General features: G+C 46.3%; 1 protein-coding gene across 4 annotated transcripts in view; it reads right to left on the minus strand.

Moving 5' to 3' along the window:
• The window catches only part of FARP1 (FERM, ARH/RhoGEF and pleckstrin domain protein 1), a 271,268-nt gene that overhangs the window by 67,983 nt on the left and 183,246 nt on the right, over positions 1–20,039 (minus strand). For all 4 annotated transcript variants that reach the window (XM_032864124.1, XM_032864126.1, XM_032864127.1 and 1 more), the window contains exons 4-5: positions 9,531–9,573; positions 6,991–7,069 (exon numbers count right to left, since the gene is read on the minus strand). In XM_032864124.1, coding sequence (XP_032720015.1) covers positions 6,991–7,069; positions 9,531–9,573 — 122 coding nt within the window. The remainder of the gene's footprint in view (positions 1–6,990; positions 7,070–9,530; positions 9,574–20,039) is intronic.

Raw genomic sequence — 20,039 nt, forward strand, 5'->3', positions numbered from 1 at the left:
CTCAGGTGCACATGGGGAGGAGCTGGAGAGAGGTAAACAGAGCAAGGAAAAGAGAGCCTGTGTCATCCAGCATGAAACCCGGGGCTAATGACGGCAATGTCAACACTTATCCATCACTAGAAGGACCAGGAGACATGCTAGCACCTTCTCACGTGAGGACGAATACATTTTATTCTTTGGCTCTACCTCTCCATTTAAAAACCTAAGACTACCTTACGCCACTCTCTAAATAGTTTTTGCAGGGTGTAACAAAAGTTTACGTTTTTTTCCTCACAGATCAAATGTATGAAAAATAACTTTAAGGATCAGATAATAACAGTAGGTCATTATCAAGGATAGAGAGAGCTCCTCTGCCAACTGACTTGGAAAAACATGAGTGGTGTGTGTGTGTGTGTGTGTGTGTGTGTGTGTGTGTGTGTAGTGTAATAATCACTTAGATTCTCCTAAAAGCCTCGGTTACCAATCTATAAAAATTCATTTTACAGTTATTTTTATATTGCAGAATAAAGCAAGAAAACATTTTTGGTGGAAGAGAAAAGAGGTATTTATAGATCAAAGATATTACGTAAAAATAGTGCAGTGTAAAAACTGATTTGAAAAAAAAAATCAACAGGAACACCTACATATTTTTAGGAAGATATTTGCTAGTTTTGCCTAGAGGTGCTACCTCAGTAACAAATCTTGGCAGTTGGATTCTGGCAGTCTGCAGTTACTGGAAGGTCACAGAGGAAGGTCCATGGAGAAATGACAGATTCTAGGTATGGGGTAGGTATGAGTCTGGAGTATCTAGTGAAGCCAGAAAGCAAGGCGGCTTGGAAATATAAATGGGTTGTATTAAAAAGGCAAAAGAGGGGCCCCTGGGTGGCTCGGTTGGTTGAGTGTCCGACTCTTGGTTTCAGCTCAGGTCATGATCAGAGGGTTGTGAGATCAAGTGCCAGGCTAGGCTCTGCACTCAGTGGGGAGTCTGCTTGAGATCCTCTTTTTCTCCCCTTTCTCTTAAATAAATCTTTAATAAAGGGGGGGGGGGCAAAGAAACATCTTGAAGGGGTGTCCACCTGCCAATGCTGTGGCAACTTGATTATCAATAAGAATAATTAAAGTGAATCAAAACACATGGATTCGATAAAAATTCCTGAGTCCATTTCAGTATTCAAAGAGAAAGCAGGAAAAACACAGGAATTTGAGAATGAGGGAGGCAACGTATGGGATCAGGAAGGTCCCCTTCCCGCCGCACCTTGCGACCAAGTCCGAAGTGAGGGAGAGCTCCTAAATTTTCTAAATGCATCACCATTGGAGGAGACTATGAAAGCAATTCTTGGTAACCTGAGGCAAAAAATGGAGCATGGACTCTGCGTCTCCAACAAGAGCGGCATTTCAGGATATTTGGAAAATCCAAGTAGAGGAGGCAAAGTTCCTTCTGGAAGTATGCCGACTAATTACCACAAGAATCCTCCTTCCACAATCTCTAAGACATTACAGACTCTGGCAAGGGCTGTTAATCCGCGTTAAAACCATCCAGGAGATTGAATGTTTGCCTGGAGACAAAGTAGCATGACTTCACTTCACAGTGGCGAGATCAGAATACCCCCACCCTAATTCAATGATGAATCTTGGCACTGTTAATGAAACTGGAAACACACAGCATCACTTCTGATGAATTCTGGCCCCAAATGTTCAACCAGTATCCATCAAGCCTATCGAACGACCTTTCAGTTTTCTGGAAAAGCAGAGGATAGAGGAAAAAGCTAAATGGCACCACGAGGATGACATCTGACGAATTCAGGAGGTGCGGCATTCTACCATGTACCGGGTCCAGTTTCTTCAACAAGGTGGTAACACGAAGGGGGAAGAAAAAAAAGAAAAAAAGGAGAGACTCTGCTGGATTAAATGAGGTCCAAAGGACATAACCAAGTGCAACTCTGGTCCTACAGTGAATCTCTTCAGATGAGCAGACAAAAATGACATTTACGGGACAGATGGGAAAATCTTAGCATGGCCATGGTAGTAGGTGAGATAAAAAGTACATATGGAAAAATCAGAAAGGATATCACACTAATGTACTACCTAATGCTCACCTCTGGGCCACCGGAATACGGTATTTTACCTTCTTATTCTTGCTTATCTGCATGTTCTAACTTTCTACACTGTACACCTGTGATTTTTGTAATAATGACAGGTTATTTTTAATTTTAAAAAAAGGGGGGCTTTTAATAAGATCAACCATAAAGGTTGCCATAAGAAATAATTGAAGTAACACATGGAAAGCTCATGGCTAGAACAAACACATTCAATAAATGTTAGCGATTTTTCCCTTATACATGAAAAACTAGAGGTGCCTGGCTGGCTCAGGCAGTGGAGCATGTGACTCTTGATGTCAGGGTCATGACTTCAAGTCCCATGTTGGGGGTACAGCTTACTTAGTAAAATTTTAAATAAAGAAAGAGAGAGAGAGAGAGAAAAGAAAAATGAATCCCCTTTATGTTGCTTAGGAAATTCCATTTCTAAGATCTAAAAACAACTACAGAGGCATTTTTGGAACCAGCTCCCCCACAAAATCCAAGTCGAAAAACACCTCCCGATCTGCCAGGGGGTAATAGTTGACCTTTACGCAGTCCCCCCCGACATTTATTCTTGCTCTCATGTTCCTGGTCTCTGGGAAGTTAAAGGGAAGAAAAGCAGAGACTATAAAAGACCCCACACAAGACAAGAGGCAGCACAATCTGGCTTTCTGGATTAGGCAGGGGATATGCTATTTTGAACCTAACACTTCTCAGACCTGCAAGCTTTAATTCTCTCTCTGGTTAAATTTTTAAACAAGTCGAGGGCCTAAGAGCATTCCGTTCTGAGTAGCTGACCATCTCCCAGTTCAAACATGAGGTCTGGAATCTGCAGAGAAATGTTCAGGGACAGATGAATGGTCAGAGTCCAACAGGCGTTGGGGACCTTTGGTGACGTCTCCTGCGGGCTCCCAGGCAGCGCTGGCTTCTGGAAGCTCACACGTCAGGCATTCTGGGGGCTGTAGGAAGAACCTGTCACTCCCTACTCTAGTCGTGTTCAGTCTCCCTGTTCTGAGGCCCTTGGAACATGAGAACGGTCTTCCTGGGCCCTGACGGTTGACTTCGTGACCGCTGTCAGTCAGGGCTCACTTCGGGGATTCACCAACGCCTTTCGTACTATAAATTAAGGAACCGCCATCAAATTCACAGGAGCTAAAGGCTGCGTTAGCTCAAAAGGCACAAAATAAAACGAGACCAGTCAATGATGGACACGCAAAGCGCTCAGAACAGAGCTTCGGCAGCAGCCTGGGCGTCTGGAGAAGGGAATGACGGTGGCCGGGACTCATCAGGAGGACATCTGGGGACAGTAAGTGTGGCAACTCACACCAACCAGAGGCCCTACTTTAAACACGTCTATCTTAACTTATTTCGTTCGGGAGGTCTTCACTGTCCTTTCCTTATTCAGCGGAAAGTAATTTACAACTTCTCTGCCGGTCTCAGGAGACACCTGAGCAGGCCTTGAAGGGCAGCAAGTTTGGACGGATCTCACCACCTCTAAGAAGAGCACAGCCAAGAGGAAACCGGATCGGGACGGAGACAGGACGCCCTAGCAAAGTGTGCCGAGAGGCATGTGGGCTCATCGAGACGGTCTTGGAGCTCCGTGGTAAGGAAACCTGGTAACCTCTACCCCAAAGACCGCTCCCCCCCCACGGTTTCAAACCCACACCTGCTTTTCTCCTTCTAGAGGCCACGGCCCTGGTGGCAACAGGACACAGCGCCACGGAAAGTGTGGTTCAATAAATAGAAAGGAATTCAGCCCCTCGGTTAACAGCAAAGTGCAATTTAATCTTCTGTCTACAGACACGGGAAGCTGAAACCTATTCCGGAGGCCCCGAGAATTAACTGTAGAGCTAGAGTCACTCAGAGTCTGCTAAACCGCGGACCTGCCTCTTGTCGCCCTCTCATCCCCACATCCCTCGGCTAAAGTGCTATCCACACAGAGCTTCCCCTAAGTCCTCCCTCACTCCCTCTCTGCTGCAGAAAAGTGCCGGGGACCTCAAGAGGCCCATCATTAAACTTCTGCTTACACAGGAACTTGAGAATGAGGGAGGCAACATATTGGATCAGGAAGGTCCCCTTCCCGCTGCACCTTTCAACAAAGTCCAAAGCGAGGGAGAGCTCCTAAATTTCCTATCGATTATCTTCACCCTTGCACCGAAAGGAGTCTATGGAAAAGATGTTTTAAATGTGGTTATTAACACTGGGAGCCGGAAAGCAAAGACAAGAAAACCCCAAAGCTGCCCCATTCGGCTGAGCCTGTGTCACCTGAGGAATTTATCAGATTGGACACAGCGGTTGGCCACATACCAGGCACACTTGGCTAAGAGGCCCCAAGCTGCATGGAATTTTCTAGCAAAAACCACCATGGGAGGAAACTACAAACCTCTAGAGACAATGATTCACAAACACTGAAAAGGTGCAGAAAACTCAAAGCAAAGTAGAAGGGGAGGGGGAAAAACAAGGATTCATGCCACCAACTTCCCAAGGAGGACACAGGTGCAGTGACAAACAGGAGGTAAAGGCACACTGCCCTGTGACAGTTGGACTTGCCTTCAGATTGAGGTCGATATTCTGAGCTCCGAGCAATGCATGTTCCAACCAGAGGAAACCCAGCCCAGATGCAGAGACCCAGCAGCCCCAGCAATGACGGCACCGGAAGCCTCTACTGTCGTTGGCCCATCTTGTGCCTCCACGCGTGGCAGTCCAGCTGCCTCTCCTCCATGGGAGCTGTTCTAGAAAACCACGCATACCTCCCAGAAGGCTGAGGGCTCCCGTAATTCCTGGCCAATTAACAGCTTCATCCATCTGAGGATTATCAGTGGAGGTAGCAACTTAGTAGCAACTCACTCAGAAAATGCAGAGCCATGGGAAGAGCCACGGCCTTCACCTGTTCCTGGAAGTCCACGTTCCTGCACCTGACATGGCAGCATGGCGTCTGGCGGGCCTCTCAAACAAAAGCCGGCAGAACCCAATCCCTGACTTTCCACCCCTCCGCGATCCCCTGCTTCCCTCTACTCCTTTCTTAAGTCAAAGTCTAAGTCAAAGTCTAAGCATAAGTCAAAAGTGTAAGCATTCCTCCCCTCCCTCAGTCTCTGCTGCCACCGGCCCCTCACCAGGATGGATGGACCCCATCTCCAGCACAGAGCCCAAATGCAACCACACTTTCCCGTTTCCACTCCTGCCACCTCCTCTGGGACCACCACTGTGGCACGGAGAGCAACGGCTTCCTCACGGAATTCCCAGCTGTCACCATCTTGCGACACCCGCACAGCAGCTAGACGTTCAACCCTACCATCCATCCAGCCTCTGTCCTGCCTCACTGCACGTCGCCCTGTCTGTGCCTGCCACGCCAGCCTTCTCTAGGGTACAGCTGGCCCTTGAGCAACAGCGCGATTAGGGGTGCCGACCCCAGGTGCAGCCCCAAATCTGCATTTAACTTTTGACTTCCCCAAAACTCAACGACTGTTGACTGGAAGGCTTACCAGTCAGAAACACAGCTGACTAACACATATTTTGTAAGTCATATGTATCACACATTGTATTCTTATTTAAAAAAAAAAAAAGTAAGCTACAGACAAGAAATATGAAGAAAATCCATTTGTGAAGAGAAAGTGCATGTAGTCCCGTGCTGTATTTATCACACTCTCCCACACACACGCGTGCACGTGTGTGCCATCTGCACGTAAGTGGATGTGCGCAGCTCAAACTCCTGCTCAAGGGTCCACTGTATTTGAACATCCGGAGCTTGCTGGTGCCTCGACCACCACCAGCCGTTCCTTCTACCTGGAAGGCTCTTCCTCCAAGAAGGACTGAAGGATTCTTATCACGTGCTCAGACACGTACCACTTCCTCAGACTGACCCATCTGAAGCTGTCGCCCGGTCGTAACTGTCCATCCGATCACCCTTCCTCAGTTAGCTACAGAGATCTTACCATTATCTGATATTTGTTCTTGTTCGTTTAATCATTTTGTCTGCTCCTATGGGAGTCAGGCTTGCCTTTTCGCCACCATATTCCCAGAGCCTAGAACAACGCGTACAGCGTCCACTCCCTAAGCACTGTTGACGGAATGCCTTCATTCGTTTGCTAAATGACGGTCAACAACCCAAGACGTTGTGCTCCATACCAAGAGGAGGACAAGGAAGGGACAGGCTTAGCCTAATGAGCAACAGCTTGAAAGCCATGTGTGGGAAGAATCTGCCTGGTCAGACTAGTAGGTCACTCATCCGGGCACTCTTGAAAGGGTGACACTTTGTCTTCAGGCATTCCCACCAGGCTCTGCTCTCCCCTAGCATATACCCTGTCTCTTCTGCAAGTTAAACAATGGTGGCGATGATGTGATCATGCGTGTCCTCCCTACGGGCTCCAGCTGCCTCATGCATAATCCTGCTTCTCCTCAAGACAACCCTGGCCAGGTGCCAGCAGAGTCGCACTGAACAGGGCAATGAGCAGAGGGACAAAGGGAGCACGAAAGCTGGCCAGTCACACAGGGACCAAGGGCAGGCCTGACTCCGTGCTCACGCTTCTCCCACTTGGCCAACTTTCAAAGAAACCGAGCATTGGCTCGTGCCCACCCACCCACGGCAGCAACTGAAAGACACTGAGCTAACATCTTGGTTTCCCAGAGTCTGGCTTCCCCAAACTGTCCTGTGATGTGACACATAGAAGAAGGAAACTAGGACTGGAAGAGGTCACAAGCCCGGTTCCCTTCATGGCTTAGTTTTCAAGAAACCAGGTTTTGAGGAAAACGTGGTGCTTTCTCTCTTGCCCTGTTTGTAGGCAGAGCTGGGAGCAAAGGGTTACACGGTGAAGGACAGTGCAGACGCCGGTCAGGGAAGTGCTGTGGACACGTGTCATCAGACGGCGGAGAACACAGACCTTCTCTTCTCCTCGGCACCCCGTGGCAATAAATACCCAGTTTCCAAACCACTAACCTTGTGAGTTCTTCTTGGAGTTGTGTGTGGTCAGGTGGAAAGAATTTCACCACAAACTTGACAACAACATGCTTTGGCCCTAAAAGACGGGGAGAAAAAGCAGGAAAGCATTTATTGATTTGTTTCAAGTGCAATTAAGGAAAAAGATTTCAGAGGGTATATCAGACACCAAATAACGAATCTCATTCCAAGCTGCCAAGAGCACATCTGCTCACATCCGGGTCACTGAAGCGGTAGCTGAGGTACTAATTCCCACTCCCATGTCGCAGAGACACAGCTGCCTGTTCTAAAATAACGCTTTGACCAGACTGTTTGGTTCAGGTATTAACCTTTTCCTCTGAAGACTTAAACTGTACTCAGATTGTAAAAACAGGCATTTGCCTTCAAAAATTTATCTAATTGGCTCTTTTAGTACAAATGGAGGGCTTCGGGTAACTTGAGGGAAAAATGAAAATGTCAGTCGGTTATAGGATTTAGGATTTTAAGCTCTCCACCGGGTAGAGCTGCTGATGTGCTCATCAAATATGTATGAGCACCTAAGGGCCAGGTGCTCCCCTGAGCTCTGGAGAGAAGACAAACAAGGCATGGCCCAGCCCCCAGCCGTCAGCCAAAGCCTCTCTAAACCATCGTGCAGATGAGTTCAGGCAAAATCGGGAAGCAGACCTGGGATGGGGGGACAGGGAGAGGATCAAGGAGATGGCTAACTCTTCAGAATTAAAACAAAACATCAAGTTAATTATAATAATTTATAACCTGAGTCAGAGCTTGTTCTGATATATGTATCAAATTTCATATCTATCAGATATATATAAGCTTATATGAGCTTATAGACCAGAGCAGCCTTACAGGTTCTGCCCTTTGGAATGATAGCCACGAGTTTACGGTCTATGAAATATAAGGAAATATAATGAAATCCAAATTTTAACAGCAGTTGTGCAAAAGCAGAAAATGTCTCTTTGCTCTACCTTTCGCTGTCACAAAAAATAATGTTGTATCATCATCTGTGATCACCCATTTAAGTTGAGGAAAAAAACCCCAAAAGCGACGGAAGATGAAGATGTGGACAAGAGACACAAAATTAGGAGAAAAACGAGGCACAGAAATACTGAAGCCCAGGGACACTGGGTCCCTTGTCCCCGACCACGCTAACAATGAACAAAAACCCTCGCCTGTCGAGGCTGGATCATAAAGTAACGTGGCCAAATGGGGAAGAGAGGAAGGCCAGCCTGTCTCCTGTCTGCGGCGAATTCCGTGAGGCTACCAGATCCTTCTACAGCCTGAAGCGAGGAAGATGCTGTCCCTCAATGCAGAAGGACAGCTCTGTCTCACACACAACTAGTCACAGCCCACGGGGATCGGAGGAGAAGCCCCGCTCAGGGTGGACCCAAGGGCAACAGAGGGTATCTCTGGTCTGCATTTGGCAACATGCTAAAAGACGCCATTCCACACTGAGCATTTCCCAGGAGTTACTACAGGCACACAAGTCAACATTCTGGATGCTTCGCTACCTCCACCCACCAGGTCTGGGGCTTCTCAGCAACGTGCTCCCCCCACCCCCCCGCCACCTCCTGCCCTCCATGCTCAGGTTCTGGCTAGCCACCCCATAAACCCATAAACATTAAACAAACAATGGAGGTTTCATTTTCAGCATCAATAATTGCTTAATTTAAATGACAGAAGATCAACATCAATTTTAAACGCATAAGGGCCCTACAGACGCTGCGCGCCTGGTTATTACACCCACATAAATTGTTAGAAGTGGCCCAGTGGGGTTTCTTAGTCAGACATTGAAATGATCGCAGCGAGGTGTCCTGGTGCTTCCTGTTCCACTAATGGAATACGATTCTGTTTCCATCCTGGGACTTCTGCCCAGGCTGGGGAAGCAGGGAGGGAGCATTTAGACTCTGAACTTGACCTCAAAACCAAGAGTAGGGGGCAGAGAGTGGAGGGGCTGTCCTGGTCTGAGTCTCAACAAGAAGGGAGAGAGAAAGCATGCCTTCTTTCCTTACTCCTCCTAATCTTCTCCAGCACACGATGTAAAGCAAGCCAGACTCCCTTCAGTTCTGCTTGCCTTTCAGAATCCTCCCGCTCATCCCACCACCCAGACACTTTTGGGCACCTCGTTTTTTCCACACAACACTCGCATTCTGATTTCCCAGGCTTTGGAGAGGCAGGACAGAAAACCTGACCCCACTCTTTGGAATATGGGGCTCCACCTTCCCCTTCAAAAGTGACAGTAACAAACATGGGCCTTGACCAAGGCAAGCTCAATTAGCCTGGGATGAACAATATGCGTTAGCTATGAATTGAGATTGGATTTTCCAAGCAAGGTTTTGATGACCAAATTGTTAAATATTATAATCGCAGAAGTGACATTTTAATTGCAGTTGGTTTAGTGGATGAGGACAGGAAATCAAGGGGTTAAAATAAAACTACCACCACCACCAAGAATCTGTGCCACCAGGGCCAGTGGTGTCTAGAAAAGGAAACAGTCTGGCTTCACACTTAACATCACTGTTAAACACAGGGGAGATACTTACTTCTAATCTGCTTGACAATAGGTTTTAAGAGATCCAGCCACACCTACGAAAGAAAAAACAGATTGAGACAAATTCTCAATGGAAGAGCACAAGTATTTTGAGACTTGACTTGGAGCTGTTTAAAATCACCATATTTTTGAGTATTTGAGGCCGTCTGTTCCTGTTTTCTGCAGGATGGTGTATCTCCCATCACCTACCACTTGCATAGTATAGATCCAAATTTGCTGATATCATCCCTGAGCTTCGAAGTTAAAAACCTCTCCCAGATGCCAAGAGTGAACTAAGACTTTTTTGCCTCTCTTTTGCACTCTTCTCCCACAGCTAGTTCTTCAGCAAACCCCGAGGCCCCACTGCACATCTGGCTACAGGGGGAGTGAAAACACATGCTCCTTAATGAAACAAATACCCACGTGTTGTACGCATTTACAGACACATCTTTGAGGCATACAGGAAGGGAAGGAATAGGAAGGGAATATATCTATCTGCACCAGGCACTATCCAGAAGCTTCTGACCTCTCAAAACAAGGCCAGAAGGATTCAGGTTGCCTAGAAGAGGAACGGAGACTTGTAGGAACCCATTATTTGTCCAGACAGGCAGAGTAAGGACTGAAACCAAGCCTGTCCAGCTTCAAAGTCCAGACTCTTTTCACACACAGGCAGGACAGGAGGCAAAATTAAGAGAGAGCAGCCAATTGCCCTTAAGGATAAAGCATCATTTAACCATATTATCTGATTTCACACGCTGCTTTTCTCTGAACTCCTTCTGAACTGGTGGTCATGTGGAAAGGGTTCTACTGAAGACACAGTTACTGTGCTTAACGTAAAGAGGTTCTTACAAGTAAATATGAAAAACACAACACTCTCAAATGATGCAAAGAATTAACAGGTAAGTGACAGAAGAAAAAAAAGGTAACAATGGCTAGCAGGGAAATTGTTCAAATTCAGGAGCAAACCACACTACAAATGCAAGGCGGAAAAATCAAATACCAATTCCACCCACTAAATTTGCACCAGGATAGGACTGTAGGTATCTGTGTATTCGTACCGTAATACCCCAGCTTGGCAGGGAAACCTGCAGTGTCTTAACGCTATTGGTGGAGAGATGAATTGGTATATTTCTGGAGACTAACTAGGTAATAATTATCTGAAGCCTTAAAAAACCCCACTCCTACACATACTCTTCATCCAGTCATGGAACTTTGGGAAATTGTACATTGATGCACACAAAGATTTAGGTGAAATAAAAATGCTGTGATTAGCATTTCTGACGGTGAAAAATTTTTACAATAACACCAAATAAATAAATAATCTCTAATAGGACATGTTACCATGCAGGCATTAAAAATGATGTTCTTGCGGAATATTTAAGTATGTGGGAAAATGTGTTTGGGAGGTTGGAAGATGGGTGATATCCTGTCTTCTGCCTTTCTCCATTATCCAAATCACCTTAAGTGAGCACTAAGAATTCTCAGTGGAAACACTAAAAATGTTAAATCTCTACTTATTCAGGTTACTCTTTCCCCATTCACCTTCTCCAAGCAGTAGTATTTTTTTTTTTTTACAAAGTTCTTTTTTTTAAATTTATTTATTTGACAGAGAGCGGAAGAGCACGAGCAGGCAGTGAAGCAGAGGGAGAAGGAGGCTCCCTACTGAGCAGGGAGCCCGAAGTGGGGCTCGATCCCAGGACCTTGGGATCATGACCTGAGCCGAAGGCAGTTGCTTAATCAACTGAGCCACCCAGGTGCCCCCAAGCAGTAATATTGCTTAATAAAATTCTCATTTCAGTATTTCCCATCCCCTACCACTCTCCTGTAAGGGGGACAAACAACATTAACAACAACAAAACAATGACATTAGGGGGGTTTGGCTGGCTCAACCGGAGGAGATGTGATTCTTGATCTCAGGATCGTAAGATCAAACCCCAGGTTGTATGTACAGATTAGTTACATAAATAAACTTGAAAAAAAAATACTGGCATTACTTGACATAGGTTTATCTCCACTGTGATAATTACAAACATCAACCTTCAAACGTGAGAACATAAACATTTAAAACCGCAATCGTCGTTTGCGAGATGTATTTTTTAAGATTCCTAACAGATGGATAAGGTGCCAAATGTATTTCCATGGGATAAGAAACGGAGACTGAGACAATCAGTACCCGGAGTTGGAAATTAAAACCCTGTTCTTAACTTTTTTATCCATTTAACAAAAAATTACCACGTTCCCATGCCAGGCTCTGGGAATCCAGCGACGAGACAAACTTAGCATGGTCCCTGCTTTACGGAACTGATGGTCGAGTGGGGAAGAGACAGGAACCAAACCCTTCCTGACAAAAGTGAAGTTGTGTGACAGAAACTGACTGAAGGGAGGGCAGAGGACTCCCAAGGGCCGGGACAGAGGTATGACCAGGCACGGGGGTAGAGGGAACGTGAGACCTGATATGAACATGACATTGTTGAGGGAACGGATCCCCGAAGATGACGTCATGTGGAGATGTGAAGGGAACGCCCCAGCCCCAGAGCAAGGCGGGTGGGTCAGGAAGGGGTCAGACTGCAGACTGCCCCCCACCCCCAGGCCCCCGCCACCATGTTGCCATTCTTCATCCTTATCCTCAGAGCAATATGACATTAGATTTAAGCACAGGGCTGACAGCATCAGATGTGCTATCTTTAAAAAGATGAAGCTGGCAGTGTGAGGACAGAAGGGCCGGAGGAGATGTGGACTGGCCCATAGCAATCGTCTGGGCGAGAGAGAACACTATTCTGGACCAGGGGTGCAGAAGCAGAGATGGGGGAAAGTGGGTGGACTGAAGAAAAATTTAAGAGGTAAAATCAAAAGGGATTTACTGACGGACTGGATATGGTGGCTCAGAGAGGAGAAAATGACCAAATCAATACTAAGATTTCTGCCGAGGGCCTCTGGATAGACGTTGGCACCATTCACAAAGACAGGAGTACTGGAAGAGAGCCAGGATGGAGGTTCTAGACTTTGATTTTATAAGGTGTCCTTGGATTTCATGAGTAAGAGACAGTATGGCAACGGTGGGGCGCATGTGTCTGGAGCTCAGAGGTGAAGCCTGGACAGGACATCTCACATTAGAAGTCGTCTCCACCCTGACTCCGTGGAGGGGAAGACTGCCTCACGGAGTCCAGAGGATGAAATGCCATGACCCAAGATGGCGCCTCCGCCATGGAACAGGCAGGTGGAAGCAACGACGACAGAAGGGAAAAAAGGAAAAGTTACATCACAGAAGCCATGGGAAGTCAGCGTTTCCAGAAGGAACTATACCAAGAACTACTGAAAGGTCAAGTAAGATGAGAACTAAAATAGAGAATATGAGTTTCCATTTCTGTGTCGGGAAGATAGGGAAGTTCCTTCTTGCTGCCTTCTGCTTCCCCTGTAAAATCAGAGGGCTGCAGGATGGAGGCGGGGAGAGAGTAAGTGAAGTCGTCGTGTTGCACGGGACAGCATGTTAACTGGAGAACCATAGTGGGGACCCCCCCACCCCCACCATGGCGTGCGCACCCATGGGCCTGCAGACCTGCGCTCGCCTGACCACCATAGCTGCCTCAGGGAACCCCCTCCGAGAACCTTCCCCATCGCCAGTTCTGTTGCAGAATCTGCCTCGACTTCTGCAAACCACTTGGGACAAAACGACTATGCTCTGGCAACATCAATGCCAATTTTATGAATTGTTTTAAAACAGCTCTCGTCTGTTTTTGGCATTTCTGTGGCAAGCATCAAACACAAGCACCAGTTTGAGCCAACGGAGCATGTGGTTTTAGAATAAGCAGGTCTGGGAACATCAGACCGGCGGGCATGAGGCTGTTGGGTAGGGCTCTGTAGCAGTCACGCTGGGGACCATCGATCACGTCATGGCTCACCTGGGGGGTTGCGGGGAGAACTCAGGGTCTCCGAGAACCTCTCTGTTTACCAGTTACAGTGTTAGCTGCAGGGCTCGGAAAAGGTCTTGCACAGAGAGGACTTAAATTACCCTAAATGGATGAGCTAGAAGGAGCAAGAAGACAAATAGGGTTGCTGCTTGTCAGAGGTCAAGCACGGAAGTTTTGATATACAGGGGAGGCCACTGGAAAGCATCTGAACTGGACACGGTCATCACAGATCACTTCTTCACTCAACCTAAGTAGAACAGAAGCAAGCTCCGGCCAAATTAAAAAGGTAACAAAAGCACCATCATCTTTCTTTCCCTGCCTAGAAGGTCCCTAGAAGGTCACGACTATAATGATCTATGTCTAATCCCACTATCCACCCCTTTGACCAAGCCACACATCCCTGTTCTCCAAAACCATGCTGCTGGTCTCCAGAGCGCCCCTACACGGCCACGTTACTGGACTGTAAAGGGATTTGGTTAACATGAATGGATTTCTCAAAATGTCAGTCCCGTCAGTACAACTCACTGAATCAGGGAACTTCCGGGCTAGTAAGAGGTTGCTGGGGCTGCTGGGCCAAACCACCACAGACTAGGGGACTTGGACAACACACTTTAATTTCCTCACAGCTCTGGAGGCTCACGGGGTCATGGGCTTAGCTTCTCCCAAGGTCTCCTTGACTTGCAAATGGATGCCTTCTGGCCCTGTGCTCCCACGATCATGTCTCTGTGGACGTATGTCCCTGGTGTCCCTCAGGTACATCCAACTTCCCTCGTTGTAAGGTAACAACTGTCGCCTGGATGAGGCCTACTCTCCTGGCCTCACGTTAACTTCGCCGCCTCCTTAAAGGCCCTATCCTCAAGTACAGTCTTGTTCTGAGGTACTGGGTATGAGAGCTTCAACATACAAATTTCAGGGAGACACACCTCAGCCCCTAACATCTACCTTCCACAGTTTGGTTTCAACACAGCTTTCTAGCCCTGTCTTCTCGCATCTGCCTACATTTCAGTCAGGCTCCCTACTTTCCTCTGATCTTCGGTTAATGTCAGTGTTAGAAGAAACACTTCAACGCTTAGGTATGTAAGGAAAGGCAAATTCAACCACTGTTCCCAAAGTGGTTTCTCTTCTTTCCCTTTGACATCTTTAGCCTCTGATATTTTGGCGGGTGACATTTTAGGAAGATTTTGTAGGCAACTAAAATATCTGAGGTGTTCTGGAAAGGTTCTTATTGAAAGAAACTCAGTTACTTGGTATCCGAGTACTGGGAAGAGACCATTTCTTGAGCATGTCCTGCAGGCCAGGCACTAGACAATTGCTTTATACATTCTCATTTAATGTTCCTGACGATGCGGTCATTTTACACAGGAAGGAAGCCGAGTTCAGAAAGCTTATTTATGCTGCCCAAGGTCACACACAGCCAGGATGCAATATCAAGTTCATTTGACCCCAACCTTGTGCTTTTTCTGCAAATAATATGCCGCTCGTCTAAAAGCTAACAGACTCAACAAAAGCTTGGCTCACCTCTTCAGGTTTAAAAATCAGAACTGTATGTGACAAAAAAATTTCATCGACTGTAACATATAAAGGAATGAGATAAAATGTTACAGCAAATTATCTAGTGTCCAGAATTCATGGCAACAAGGTAGTCTTTCCACAAGCTGACTCCTACAAGAAATAACTAGACTTTGAATTTTTATAACAATTTGCTTAAATGTAACTTTTTCATATTAATGTTAAGTGTGGCTTTCTATTTAAACCTGTTAGACGTTTTTTAATTCTGCTCAAAATAGATTAACAGGGACTGGATTTATCTTCCTATATGAAAAACAAAACAAAACAAAACAAAACCAAAAGAAAAATATACTTAGCACAACAGATCTTAAAGCTCAGGACACCAGACAGTAAGAAACAGTGATCCCTGAGAGACAAGTAAATAAAATCACGATCACTACACTTGCCCCAGCCTTCTGCCTTGAGCAAGCTCTGGACCATGGTACAGGGAGGAAGTATCTGGCAAATCAATGAATTAAAAAGATGGGGCTGAGAAGTCTCAGAAAGAGCATTTGAGAGAGTACAGAAGGTTCCCTTTGAGAGTCATCAACTGAATACTGATCAATGTCATCTTGTAATAAAAGTACCCAAGACTGGGGAGAAAGAACCAATGAAATGACTCAAGGTATCAGGCCTAGAGCTCACATAGTGTCAGGACTACTACTATTTCTCACCAGCCGGACCAGACAACCTCATGATTTCTGGGGTACTGGGTAAGGTACCGAATGGCTGTCCCTTAGCAGTAAGGAATAATTAACCTGAGACTATACACCAAACCAGTCCCATCTAACAGGTCTTAAAATCTAGATCTGAAAGGATTAAATAGTTTCCAAATAACTTAATTGCATCCCAGGACACTCAATAAAAGTTTATAGGAATATAAAATATCCAGGATTCGGGCGCCTGGGCAGCTCAGTGGGTTAAAGCCTCTGTATTCAGCTCATGATCCCAGGGTCCTGGGATCGGGCCCCGCCTCGGGCTTTCTGCTCGGCAGGGAGCCTGCTTCCCCCTCTCTCTCTGCCTGCCTCTCTGCCTACTTGTGATCTCTGTCTGTCAAATAAATAAATAAAATCTTTAAAAAAAAAAAATCCAGGATTCAACAAGGTAAAATTCACAATATCTGACATCCAATAAAGAAAATCACCAGACACACAAGGAAGCAGAAAAATAGAGCCCATAATCACACCAAAATAAATAAATAAATAAATAAATTTAAAAAAAAAATCTGACATGGAACACAGGTGTTAGAATTAGTGAAGGACATAAGGACAGTTAATTACAACTGCATTCTTTATGCTCAATGTTGACATACAGAAGAAATAAAAGACTCAGATGAAACCTCTAGAGACAAAAACAACATTGTGTGAGATTCAAAAAACAACAAAAGATAAAGGATGAAACTGAAATCAGATTAGACATTGCAGAAAAAATACTAATGAACCTGAAGATGAAGCAACAGAAACAATTCAAAATGAAACAGAGAAGTAATATCAAGAAATTAATGGGGTGCCTGGGTGGCTCAGTAGGTTAAGCTTCTGCCTTCAGCTCAGGTCATGATTTCAGGGTCCTGGGATCAAGCCCCATACTAGGCTCTCTGCTCTGCAGGGAGCCTGCTTCCCCTTTCTCTCTGCCTGCCTCTCTGCCTACCTGTGATCTCTGTCTGTCAAATAAATAAACGAAATCTTGAAAACAAAAAGAAATTAATAGAGCACCAGAGAACTGTAGATCAACTTTGGGCAGCCTAACATGCATGGAGAATTGAAGTCACAAAGGATAAAAGATGGCAAGGGAGGGGCAAAAAAAACCCAGACAGAATATTAGAAGAAATGATGGCTGAAAAATTTCCAAATTTGATGAAAACGATAAACCTGACAGATCTGAAAAGCTCAGAAAACCTCAAGCATAAGAAATGTGAAGAAGGGGTACCTGCATGACTCATTGGTTAAGCATCTGCCTCTGGCTCAGATCATGATCCCTGGGATTGAGCCCCACATTGGGCTCCCTATTTAGCGGGGAGCCTGCTTCTCCCTCTCCCTCTCTTCCCTGCTCATGCTCTCTCTCTCTCTCTGACAAATAAATAAAATCTTAAAAGAAGAAAAAAAAAAAACAAGAATGGAGAAGACAAACAGAAAATAGCAAGATGACCCATTTAAATCATATCAACAATCACATTACACGTAAATGCTCTAAATACCCCCAATTAAAAAGCAGGATTATGAGACTGGACAAAAAGGCAAGATCCAAATCTATGCTGGGATCCTGGGATCAAGCCTCACATCCGGGTCTCTGCTTAGAGGGAAGTCTTCTCCCTCTCTCTCTGCCTGCTGCTCCCCCTACTTGGGTTCTCTCTTTTTCTGTCTCTGTCAAATAAATGGATAAAATCTTTAAAGAAGTCTATTAATTAGAAACCAAATATAAACAAAATAAAAACAAAAAAAACATGTATCTTCCCAGCTTAAGGAATGGAAGATGAAGGGCGCCTGGGTGGCTCAGAGGGTTAAGCCTCTGCCTTTGGCTCAGGTCATGGTCTGGGTCCTGGGATGGAGCCCCACATCAGGCTCTCTGCTCAGCGGGAAGCCTGCTTCTCCCTCTCTCTCTCTGCCTGCCTCTCTGCCTACTTGTGATCTTTCTCTCTGTCAAATAAGTAAGTAAATAAATAAATAAATAAATAAAATCTTTTAAAAAAGAAAAAAAAAAAAAAGAAATGGAAGATGACCCCATTGCTCTCTGTTTCTACCAATCCATCCTCTTCCCAGACTCTCTATGCTCAAGAGAAGCTTTGTCTCCTCTGAGAACTGCCCCATTAATACAGCCACTGTCACATCAAACCTGCATGATGACAGAGGCACTCCACAACATCACTGCTGATGGATTCCCAAACTTCTGTCTGTGGTTCTGCAACTCTTCATCCCTCTTTGTTCCACAAAGAGCTGCTCATGGCTTATGACATTCTCAGACCCCCAGGAAGAAGCAAGGTCAGTAGGCTGCTATGAAGCATAACATAAGGAGGCCTGACTGACCCCGGTGGGGCTGGGAAACACGCAGGAGGCGAGGGGTGTAGCCGTCGTTTCTGTGGCCTCAAGCCCCTAGAAAGCATGCCTGCAGCTGTTGACTGAACTGTGTCCCTCCCAAATCCTAGTGTCGAAGCCCTAACCCCCCAATGTGACTGTATCGATAGGTCTTTAAAAGGTAATGAAAGTTTAATAAAATCCTAAAAGTGGGGCCCTGGTCCAATAGGACCATGGCCTTAGAAGAAGAGAAAGATGTTGGTCTCTCTCTGCCATGTGAGGACACATTGAGAATTTCCACCTGCCAGCCAGAAGGAGAGTCCTTATCCGGAATTGACCAGGCTGGCACCCTGATCTCAGACTCCAGTCTCCAACACCGTCTGCTGTTCAAGTCACCCAGCCTGCGGTATCTTGTTAGGGCAGCCTGAACTAAGACACTACCAGGAGCGAAACTTTTCTCCTGGCACAGAGAAAGATAGAAAATTAACAGAAAGAGAGCAATCCTCTTCCGGAGCTTTACTGGTATTTATTAGAAATGGGAACTGTCTTATCAGATTGGTAAGTGATACAGCTTTAACGCAAGACTGGTGGGCCAGCTTCATTGGTTTCTGAGCACGTGCAGGGATCCTGCTGGGCCCATCATTGTAAAGCATTTCATGACAACCTCGTAAAATCATCATTTATTAAACTCATTTCCCAGATAAGGTCCAAAATTGAAGAGGTTCAGATTCTACCCAGCTGTGACAGGACGAAGCAAATGTTTAAAACGAGATTTACAAGCCACAATGCCGGCCCCTCCCAGTACCCTTGACAGGCTTCTGAGATCAGTGGTCCATACCTATCTCCATCGCTAGGTTCACGCAGCTCTCGGCGACCTCAGGGCCAATGTGAGGAAAGGCAGCCACGTGTAGCCGAAAGCAGACCTGCGTGTGAATCCTGGTTAAAAACCTGGTTATACAGTTCATCGTTAAGTACCGGGCAAGTTACCTCTCTGAATCGGCTCCCTGGGCAGTGCTGGGGCGTTGCCATAGAGACAGCAAGGTCTGCAGAGCCTTGCGTATTTACTGTCTGGCCCCGTTCGCCCCCACCTCGAATGCAGAACAAATGAGATGCATTAAGGAGTGGAGCAGAGTCATGGCGCACAGGAGAGGATCAAGGACAGTCAAGTCTGAGTTCACCCCAATGGCAACTTCCTGGCCTTCTACCAGCCCCCCGACTCTGGCCACCAATTAACTCAAATATGAAGTACAGAGTCTCGATTCCCAGGATCTGACTCGCATTTCTGCCATGGAAAGACCAATCAATACAGCAGCTGATGAAAACACTTCTGCTCCTATGGAGGCAGTCTCATGGGCACGGCTGCCTGGACCCAATGACAAGGGCAGGCCAAACTCGCATGGACACAAAGCCATCAACTCTATTAACCGGCCAGTCAGAGGACAAGTCTAATGAAGGGTAGAGCATAACTGATTACCAATTATCACTAGCTTATTTCCTGTCTTAGACCATGGAATGCATGCCTTCTCCCCTTAGGCTTTTGCAAACCTGACTGGGGCAGCCTGCTCTGACGTGCGCGCTTCACGTGATGGAAAGTGAGCCGAGGCACGAAAGGCTGGGCTGGGACCCCAGCTGCCTGGACCGACCACTCCGGCACGGAGGTCCACAACTCCGTGTGCCAGGAACTTGGGGACCCTAGCTTCCCATGTAACACACACAGGCAGGCACATGGGCAAGGCCGGCTGCCACAGCCCCCGTTCAGATCTGGTGGGACCGATCACACTTCCTCTTGGTTTGGCAAGTAAGCAGCCTCCCAGATGAAGCCGGTAAAGGTGAAAATCAGCAGGAGCGTGGAAAACACTAGGCTGAGGACACACCCGTGTTCACTGCAGCAGTCTTCACAGCCACTGACGGTTATGAAATACACAACCTCCAGTCCACCCACAGACACGCACGTGCAAAAACATGGTGCGTGCATTCAACGCGTCTCAGCTGAGCCTTAAAAGGAATGGATATCCTGTCATATGCTACGTTGCAGATGCATCCTGAGGACAGGAGGCT

This window comes from Lontra canadensis, unplaced genomic scaffold (genome assembly GCF_010015895.1).
Source record: "Lontra canadensis isolate GAN:19392208 unplaced genomic scaffold, GSC_riverotter_1.0 scaffold26, whole genome shotgun sequence".
In the NCBI taxonomy this organism is placed as follows: Eukaryota; Metazoa; Chordata; class Mammalia; order Carnivora; family Mustelidae; genus Lontra; species Lontra canadensis.